The 11,138-nt window shown below is 35.9% G+C and overlaps 1 protein-coding gene across 1 annotated transcript; it reads right to left on the bottom strand.

Moving 5' to 3' along the window:
• Positions 1-3,979: 3,979 nt before the first annotated feature.
• LOC129975305 (uncharacterized) lies at positions 3,980-11,138 on the bottom strand. Its single transcript, XM_056088359.1, has 3 exons — positions 11,008-11,138; positions 6,700-6,813; positions 3,980-4,819 (listed from the first exon to the last, which is right to left on the bottom strand). The coding sequence occupies exons 1-3, from the start codon at positions 11,095-11,097 to the stop codon at positions 3,980-3,982; spliced, it is 1,044 nt and encodes a 347-aa protein (XP_055944334.1). The 5' UTR covers positions 11,098-11,138.

Raw genomic sequence — 11,138 nt, 5'->3', positions numbered from 1 at the left:
ATACTAAAACAATGCTAAGATATTAAAATACGTAATACTTCAATGCTAAAATATATTATTTCTTGACTGCCGATAATGTATTGCCATACATAGGAATTCGTTTCGAAATTCATGAGTTAATACTTTTATGAAACTTACCTGAAGTGGTTTAGTGGTAAAGTATCAAATCTGATTCTGCCCTATATCCGGTAACATAGTATTCTATGTAATATCATTTTTCGGTTCTGATAGGATAGGATCCTATGTAATCATCTTTCTTTTCTGGTAGCATAGGATCCTATGTAATCATCTTTCTTTCTTGGTAGCATAGAATCCTCAGTAATCATCTTTCTGTTTCGGTAGTGTAGGATACTAGGCAATCATCTTTCTACTTCGGTAACATATGAACCTATGTAATCATATTTCTGTTCCGGTAACATAGGATCATATGTGACCATATTTCTGTGCTGATCGAAATAAAGATATTAATGACTTAATAATGTAATAATTGTGGTTGTAGAATCTAAATTTTGTTTCTCATGATTTATCGGGACAATGGTACTGTGAAAAAGAATTTTGAATATATAGTCGATTATCAATCCATGGACCATAATTATGATCTCCAATTGGCTTCGTATAGCTTTAAATTTTATAAATTTAAATTGGAGATAGGATAAGATTGAACAGGATCACGGTAATAAGGCTGTGAAAGCTCAGCCATGGGATTCAAACATCCATAAATCACAGTGGAGTGGAAGATTGGAAAGGTAGTGTCTCTATGAAGTGTCGTTTTATCATGGGATCAGAATTAAAAAATGCCGGCGTCCTGGCATAGGGGTAGCGCATCTTCCTCGTGATCTGGCCGTACCGGGTTCGAGTCCCAGCTTGGGCATTGTTGTTCTTCCTGTTCTATCTGTGAGATGTGTGAATGTGCCCTCCTGTAAAAAGGGATTGTGCAAGCGAATGAGTGATGCGTAAGTTGTCAAGTCACAGTCTTGGCCCAAGTTGGCTCTACGATAAAAACAAGAGGCGCTCCCTTTTCGACTTTAATCGGCTGTCTTTGAGCAGCGGGCTTGTCCGTGGCAAGTGCCATAAGAAACAACAAGTTTTATGGTGTTTGAATGTCTTTAGTTGTGGAACGACAATTCGGTGGAATATTTAGAATTTTGAGGAGATTTTCTTTAAGTGGTGGCATGCTTCTCTTTTAAAAAGAAGATAAGTGTATTTGAAGATGAAGTATGACCACTTTGTGGCTGGGAGCCAACTGTCTCGAAGAGGATGACATTCGATGAATCGGCTGGTGTTATTGATTGGTTATGCTAAAGACAGCAGTCGGCCACAACAAATCCTGTCAATACTGCTTCGTTAAGTGGTGGCGGGGTAGTCGTCTGTACATAAAAAGAAAACTTTCCTCATGCTGTTACAATGTGAAAGTTTCAAAAATTCTCTGGCTCAAAATTTGCTTCTTCGTTAGAATATAATTCAAATTATGATCTGAATTAGCCTTTTCCATGTAAATATAATGTTGATATATTTAAAATGTGATTCAGGACACAGATTTTCATTCTCTTCACCACGCGTTGGTTCTAAATTATGCAATGTTCTATATTAGGTGTGAAATGAAAACATTTTCTAGAGAAAAAACTGTCTGACTCAATATTTATCTCTCCAATAGCCTTCAAAAAGTTAAGAATCAGATTATAAATCATACATAAATTTTAACTAATTGTTTATTTAAATAAGATTACAAATACATAGCAATAAAAGTTCGGTTTTGAGATTTAAAATCCCTCACAATGTTGGATACAGAAGATCTTATCGACATCGATGGGCTTACCGATAACCTTTCCCATTAAGGAGCACCTCAGATATGAGGATGTGAAGCTTCTGGCATAGTGGTTGGTTCTCGATAAAGGTAGGTACAAAAATAAAGGGGGTCGGCTAGCTCCTACCGCCGAAAGAGAAGTGCTTACCGTAGGCGATGATGTCCCTTAGGACACTATCTTAGTAGCCTCCAATGCTATCGCGTTGGTCCAGTCAGTCAGATTTTATACGTATGCCTTAGCAGGGAGGTCGGAGCAACCAAGTTTGGTTATCGAGGACATCAATTGTAGGTTATTGATAAACTGTCCTCCTTTTCATGGGATTAGATTTGATTAGATATATTAATGTCCTGTTTTAAAGCAACATTAGGGTTATTTTGGAATGGATCTCGTAATTTTGAACCACGGCCAATTAACAAGAACGATACCTGACCAGACAACCCATGTTCCAATTTCCACACTATACCAACGAGAAGACATTTAGCCTCGACGGACTTAATATGCACCAGACCCGTTAACATGGCTATTCATCGGTAGAATCGGGTCTTTTACCTGGAACTCTCTAGTCTCTGAGTTGATATCTTACCACTAGGCCACTTTGGCCCTTTTCGTAAGATAGAATTCAAATTAAGTTTCGGTGTAGTTTTCTTCATGTGAAAACAGAGTGAATTATAGAAGTGATGGGATGTAAAAAAAATGAAAGAAAACTTAAATTAAAAATTATTTATTTATTTAACCATGTTTCAAATTTAGGACTTCAAATCACACTATTAATCAAAATAACTAATTTTAATGCCGGCGTCCTTGCCTAAGGGTAGCGCGTCTTCCCAGTGATCTAGGCGTTCCGGTTTCGAGTCCTGGTTCGGGCAGGGTTGTTCTCTTCCTTGTGTTGATGCAAAGATGTTGTCTAATTATATAGATTGTTCGAATCACATCCTTAAATGAGAAAATATGTTAAATTTAAAAGGGACTTTTAAGATTATGAAAATGACCTTAAGCATTTCGTTAAAAAAACCTCAAAAATAGTTTTTGTTTACGTTAGATAAAACATATATCAAGATTACATCACATCGTCTAAACCTTATCACCAAGCAGCTGTGAGTTTATTTTGATTTAGCTTAATATTAATTACCTCCCCATGAGGGGTACCTCGAAATGAGGATGGAAAGCTTCCGGCAATGTGGTTAGTTGTCGTCCCCTAAATTCAACACGAACAGGTGGACGTCTCCCATCGATGACGGAATGGGAAGGGTTGTACCGCGGTCAGTGATGACCTTTAGGACTCAATTACATGGTCAGATGATGAAGACACACCTCAGCTGGCACTCCCTCTCCAAGCTTGCACACCACACCATTGTTCCTATAGATTTAACTTATACGGCGGGTTTTCTGTGGAATTGGGTATCGAACCTAAAAACCCTCCGGTTTCGACCTTACCACAGGCCGCCATTGCCCTAATTTAACTACAAAATGGTTAAGAAATGAAAAATCGACCAATATTTCCAGAAATTTACTTCAAATAGAGAACGTCTGCAAATACTAAAGAAAATGTCAATCACTTCAGGGTGTGTCAAATACACGAAAAATGAATTGTAATTCTTTTTCCTCATACGAAACAAATTTAAAATAGTATAAATATATGAAGTCTTCAATCTCGAGTTCACTTTATACAAATAGTAAGAATCGTGTTGTGCTTAATTTTGATGTAGAGGAAAAAAAGAATACACTTTTGAATAGTATTTCTTCCACCATAAATTCAGAAATTTGATCTGCATTAACATTTGGGGTCAAATCATAAAACATTTTATTTGATGTTATATCAAATTTTCATGTCTAAATTGATTTTTTGCATGAATAAATAATCCAAATGAATGGAATTTTTTTATGCAAATGTAAATAAATGAATATTTGTGTAGAAAAATTAAACTCAGCAAAATGCAAATTAATTTCATTAAAAATTTTATTCGTCAAAAAGATCAAATGGACTAAAAATATAGTTTCAGCAAAATTTGTCTAAAAACGAAAGCTATCCTTGATGATCGGCTTTCAAGAAATAGTTACCATCTGGAAAAGGTCTTAAACATGAAAAGAATGGTCCGGTAGTAGCGCTGCTTCAGTCGGACGCTCTTGATTCACTGGCTCCGGTACCGACGTTCCTTCAATCGGAGGCTCTTGATTCACTGGCTCCGGTACCGACTTCCTTCAATCGAACGCTCTTGATTCACTGGCTCCGGTACCGCCGTTCCTTCAATCGAACGCTCTAGATTCACTGGCCCCGGTACCGACGTTCCTTCAATCGAACGCTCTAGATTCACTGGCCCCGGTACCGACGTTCCTTCAATCGAACGCTCTTGATTCAACGACTCCGGTACTGGCGTACTTTCAGTCAGAGATTCTTGATTCTCTGCCTCCACTAATGGTATCCTTTCAGTCAGAGATTCTTGATTCTCTGAATCAACTAACGGTGTCCTTTCAGTCAGAGATTCTTGATTCTCTGAATCAACTAACGGTGTCCTTTCAGTCAGAGATTCTTGATTCTCTGAATCAACTAACGGTGTCCTTTCAGTCAGAGATTCTTGATTCTCTGCCTCCACTAACGGTGTCCTTTCAGTCAGAGATTCTTGATTCTCTGCCTCCACTAACGGTGTACTTTCAGTCAGAGATTCTTGATTCTCTGCCTCCACTAACGGTGTCCTTTCAGTCAGAGATTCTTGATTCTCTGCCTCCACTAACGGTGTCCTTTCAGTCGGAGTCCCTTGATTCATTGCTTCCAGTAATGGCGTCCTTTCAGTCGGAGACCCGTGATTCACTGCTTCCAGTAACGGCCTCCTTTCAGTCGGAGAATCTCCAGTCAGTAGTTGAGTCAGAACTTCTTCAGGATCAAATGGTTCAGCAGTTCCGAAACAATAATAGCAGCAGCAGCAACAGATTCTTTTACAGTGGCGAAAGCATTCTTTCCAATTCACTTTATTCAGTGTTTTTTTCAGCGGCGAATACAAGCAACAGCCAACAGGAATCTGTACAAAATAAAACCATCTTCAAATGTAGAACGATTTTAGGTAGTCTCTTATATCTAATAGATCGGATAAGCATTTTAGGAATCAGAAATTTGTATTTTTAGATTAGACAAATGTTTGACGAATAGAAATTTTGAAGATTTAATGTAAAATCGAAATTCGGGTATTGAATTATTCCAATATGGGCATTATGTAACTATTTGGATGTGAATTTATCGTTTCAATCATAATTGCATTTATTTTTTAGTTACACTTTATTTTTTTAAAGATTTTTATCGATGCTTGTAAGAATCTTAATTCCTTTTCAAAAATATATTGATCATTATGTTTTTATTCATTTTGTCGGAGGTTTACCAGTTATGTAAGACTTTTAGGAACGTAAGTTACGACAATGCGACTTAACGGCTAATGAGCGGAAATTAGGGAAGAATATTATTTAACGATTTAAAGGAAAAAGACAGCAGCAAAAGTACACATTTTTGCAATTCTTTGCATTGCCAGACCTTTATATTGAAGTTAAGATATGTTACACATAAATGTTTCATTTTTGAAAAAAATGGGGCGTTTACAGATTTCTTAACACGATTTTGGAAAATAAGAATGAAATATATTTTCTGGCTGTAAACACGTTTGCATGATATTCTATCCTGCAAATATAAACTTTGAATACAGCATTCTGCTTTTTCCATTGAACAATATCCAGTCTAAATTAGTCATATTATGTATGTTTTTGTTTATTTTGAGATTCTAGATTCTCATGTCCATCGGTAAAAATTCACACATCTATCGAATCACTGTCTAAATTCATCAGTACCAATTTCAGTAGTCATTAAGAACTGAATACACTTGTTTTCATACATATTAGCTATTAAACCCCTGGATATACGAATTTATTTAATTTTCTAATTAGATGACATTCTGTTTGTGACATCAATTATTATTTTGATACTTAAAGCAATACAAGGGCATTTGAGTTATTGAAGCATTTTTATGTAATTTTGGCATTTTAAATTAATTTATGTCTTCATTTAATGGCAGGTTTATAATTAAAAATTCATTAATTCGATGGTAAGTCAAACTCTGCAATGTATGCGATGGGATTAATAATATATAACTACTATTAGTAATACATAACTGTTTCGACTTAAGCTGGGAATAACCAATCCTCAAACAGGTAAATATATCATGATATCCTGAATTCGGAAAGATCCATGGTGCTCTCAAGGTTTTCACATAGTACAATTTATTTTCTGTATTTAAATCGAATTGATTTTGACACTATTAAAGAAAACCTATTAGCGAATGTATGCACATACAGAAGCATCGGCATGAGGCTGCGTATGAAAGCCACTTGCAAATTTTGCAGAAGCCTCATTTCTGTGGCTGCCAACATTGGCAAGGATCCCCCCCCCCCGAAACAAAAGGTGGGAGTCGTTTGGCCAAAACTTTCTCTCATTTACTTGTCATGCCAGAGAACATGCTATGTCTTACATGGCATTAGCGTACAAATATTAAATGTGACGAATTTTGATTTCAGATTGGCGTTGAAAGCTCTCTGTACTCTAGTATATGGGTATTATCTGAGTATTGTCTATTTGCAAGAGATTGAAGAGCAGACACTGAATCTGACAACCTCTTTGCAGAATGATCAGGGACGGAAAGCCAGTTGCTTTAATGCCATATAAATAGCCTCGATTTCGCCATCGTAATGGATGGAATGAGCACCTACTGGTGCACATCATGAAAAAAGATCACAACACACACCGGCTCCTGCTCTGGTACCGAATGGGATGTAATAATGCTACTTGATAAAAGTTAATCAAGATGAAATTTCAAGAATTAATTTTACAACTTTATATTAACTAAATACTTATACATACCATCAAGAAGAGTACACAACTAACACCAGGGTAACCAGAGAGAGAAACCGCCACGCCGGTTACAAGGAGAAGAATGCAAATAACAGTGCACACTTTTTCGCAGCTGCCGATTACCTGAAAAAAATTTCATATTAAAAGATATATGTCGTAATGGATTAATTTATTGGAAAATATGAAACTAACAAATTTTGTCAAGTAATATTCATAATTCAGAAATGTTTTACATACTTATGAATTATGTTCTTGTATGCTTATTACGATAGAGTTTTACTATCGAATTTTTCAATTTCTAACTCATTTTTTTCAGAAATTTTGAGCAGTTTCTTTTTTCGGCCGGTGGGAAAGGGGAGAGTATTTCAATAGATACAAAATAATTTTTTTTATATCAAATTTTATATTGTAATAGAAGCAGAATTTTGTAATGGTATAATCTACACAATTTGATCTACATTTAATTTAAACATGTTTGGGATAATCTGCACATTTTAACACTAGGTTTATGGAAATTTGTTATTTTGACACATTTCAAATATTATAAGGAAAATTACAAGCAAAGTCGCATTTTTATTTTATCTTCTGCACTGATTTTTATTCGTTGAACGAGTTAAATATTGTTACGAATCTGCGATGCGGCTTTCCAGCATAGTTGGTTTCATGGGAGGTCCCGGAGCTTGGCGACAAACGTGGCGACCATTTGGCGACTTGTTGACGAATTTGGTGACTTTGGACCCAAAATAGATTATACCCGAAACATCGGGAATTTTCACGATCCGTCCAGAAAGAACAGAGATACGCCTCGAACGTTCCTGATTAGTTGAGAGGCTTCTAGCCTCGCCTCCTGAGACCTATAAAAGGAAGCACCCGCTGTTGCCGGGCAGGTGTGAACCAGTCGTGACCCAGCAGTGGTGAACCTTGGAGCAGTCTAAGAGTTGTCGGAAGCGACAGCGCGGAGTCGTGAACGGGTCAGAGTTGGAAGCGGTGAATTGAGTCGTGGACCAGTGGAGTCGAAGAGTAGTCGGAATCGACAGAAATAATTGGCCTTCCAGAGATTAGCGGAGCAGCGACGGAGTCAAGCGAGTGCTGAATTAAGTTGTGCCCTACGGTCTGCATTAGAGTCTGTTGTGTGCTGTTGTCTGCACGTCTCGTCGGCTGAAGATAATTCTGTGCTGTATATAGTTGTCGTCTTTGTTCTGTCCTGTGTGTCTTCGTGTAAATAAACGTCGTTGTTTCATTTTCTACTGCCGCCTGCTGATTGAGTGTTCTCCACACCATATAACTCCCATTATCCAAACGAACCCACGGGAAATTTCGTAACAATATATACTGATGTCTATTTTCTTCGAACTTTTTGAAATATTGCAATTCTCTCTCTGGTATACCTATCTTTCCGAATGGTATACTTATCTTACTTTCTTGTGTCAGTTTGATGCGATCGTAAACCTGGTGTTAAAAGAAAATAAACATACCCCGTAAACAATAGCATATTACAATGAGACAAAGTTTGGAATCAACATAGTATAAATGAAGAGCAAGAGTGCCATCAGAGCTGCCTCTTTTCAATGGCCTCACTAGCTGTTTTCAACATTTAGGACTTGGTGGCAATAAAGCCATAGATCTTATATAAGAATATACTAAATCAAAACTATCCTAAAAGATTTTCTATTTCGGGTTGAACAATAAACTTGCAGAAGGAAATAAGAAAAAAAAAACGAATATAAAAGCATAGATTATATTTTCCCGCCACCTAGTACTTCGCAAGAACAAAAGGGTTACCAAATTGGCTTTTCTAAAAGAAATAGAAGCAATAACACTTGTAAAATATGTGAAAAGATTGCTTGCGGAAAGTGTACAAACACAATTGTGTGAGCGATAAGATGAAATTCAAAAAGGGTATGATTAAATTATTACTATTAAAAATGAGAGTAAACAATTTACCATCAAAGGTGGTTCTAAAATAAATTAGGCAATATTGCAATAAAATAAATTAGTCTTGATCATGGTAGATCAAATATGGCGGTAGCGTAACAAAACAATTCTGTTATTTATAGTCTTATATATGTACACAAAAAAACAACTTGTTCTCTTATAGGTAAATATTATTCACAAAATTCACACAAGAGTTAAAAATTTAATCATGAAATAGTTCATCGATCAAATCTGAGCGGCCACACACACCCACCAACCCACCCAATGATAAACCCCAACAACGATAAAGTGTGAGATGCTGAAAGGAAATTAAGCCATAATAATTATCACGATTGTCCTTACTAAAGAGTTGGAAACATGCAAAATATATTGTTTTGTTTTAGTTATATTAACCTCCCGCTTTAAAGCAACACTTGGGGTATTTTGGGACGCACCTCGTAATTTTAACCAATGATATCCTGTCCCTTGCCACTCTCCATTCACCAGAGACTTCGCAAAATGAAAACGTATCACAATCCCCAGTCTCCATGACAGGACTGATAATGCCAATTACTTTAATTGAACTAATTCTTGTTATTGATAACACAAACGAACATCTGATCACGGTAGGCGGCTGATTATTTTCCTCGTAAAAATAGCCATTTCTTTTTCAATTGAACTCCTGTCAAGACTTCAATTATCACTTACTTTTCAGGTGCAACTAGGTATGAAATGATGGTTCCTTCTATTGCAATTTGTCCATGCATTTCTATATCTATTGATAGCTCTTTGATAAATCGGCCAAAACGTCACTGTTATCATTATCAAATTCTAAGCGTAATAGTCTGATATGATTAACAATTTTTTTACATGAAAGTTTAGTATACAATTTTATTTCCCGATAATTTTTTTAAAAATAATAATTTTTCTTACATATTTTTTTAATGTTTGAATTTCATTATATCGCATTTCAAAATACGAAATATTTGAAGAAGAAAAAAACAAGAATTCAGAAATTTATGAAGATATAATATTCACAGAGGGTTCAGTTAGTCGCATGAAACATATCAGCAAGCGATTGCCAAAGAAGTTTCAGCAAGAAATGGGAAATTCCTTCCCAAAGGTGAATTCATTCATTCCTTCCCAAAGGGGAATTCATTCATTCATTCCCAAAGGGGAATTCATTCATTCATTCCCAAAGGGGAATTCATTCATTCATTCATTCATTCCGAAAGGCGAATTCATTCATTCATTCCGAAAGGCGAATTCATTCATTCCTTCCGAAAGGCGAATTCATTCATTCCTTCCTTCCTTCCCAAAGGCGAATTCATTCATTCCTTCCTTCCTTCCCAAAGGCGAATTCATTCATTCCTTCCTTCCTTCCCAAAGGCGAATTCATTCATTCCTTCCTTCCTTCCCAAAGGCGAATTCATTCATTCCTTCCTTCCTTCCCAAAGGCGAATTCATTCATTCCTTCCTTCCTTCCCAAAGGTGAATTCATTCATTCCTTCCTTCCTTCCCAAAGGTGAATTCATTCATTCCTTCCTTCCTTCCCAAAGGTGAATTCATTCCTTCCTTCCTTCCTTCCCAAAGGTGAATTCATTCCTTCCTTCCTTCCTTCCCAAAGGTGAATTCATTCCTTCCTTCCTTCCTTCCCAAAGGTGAATTCATTCCTTCCTTCCTTCCTTCCCAAAGGTGAATTCATTCCTTCCTTCCTTCCTTCCCAAAGGTGAATTCATTCCTTCCTTCCTTCCTTCCCAAAGGTGAATTCATTCCTTCCTTCCTTCCTTCCCAAAGGTGAATTCATTCCTTCCTTCCTTCCTTCCCAAACCATCTACTGCAGTGAAGGCAAAAATGAACATATGAATGATTCGATATTCAAAATCGATTTCATTAAAAGAATTTTAGTTCTCGATTATAAAATATTGGAAACGTTTATGCTTAATAATTTTAAAAGAATTATAGCAATATTGTTCATGCAGGTTTTCAATATTAAATATCAGAAATTTCATTTTTATACATTAAATAAGATTCGAATGCACCCAATGAGTGTTATAGATATTGTGTTATGTTGCAATTTTTCTCTTATTATCAACATCAATGTAGCCGACTTTAAGATAAGTTAATTCCTTGAAATAAATGCAATTTTGATTGAAAATTTAAAAAATAAAGAAATTGAGACATTTTATTGATAAAAATTTAATTTCAGCAAAACGTTACCTTTCATGTCCAAACCAAAAAGAAAGTTTCTTGATGATAAATACCACCGATAAAGAAAACAATATTGCAATAACAAATATAAATAATACATTAAAAATAAAATGTCCTCTTTAAGTATTGTTTTATTATACATTTCCTATCCAATTAGATTAATGGATCAAAATTAGAAATGACTGTACTTACGTTTTCAGAAAAAATCTGCTGCATATCAGACGGATCAGGTCGATAGCCGGCTCTAAATAGCCGAGGTATGTTTAAAACAACTGTTACCATATTATTAGTTTTTATTCCAATATTTTTCCATAAAAGTGAGA

Source organism: Argiope bruennichi, chromosome 7 (genome assembly GCF_947563725.1).
Source record: "Argiope bruennichi chromosome 7, qqArgBrue1.1, whole genome shotgun sequence".
Taxonomy (NCBI): Eukaryota; Metazoa; Arthropoda; class Arachnida; order Araneae; family Araneidae; genus Argiope; species Argiope bruennichi.
The sequence above is the reverse complement of the archived record's forward strand: the minus strand, read 5'-3'. Positions and strand labels throughout refer to the sequence as shown.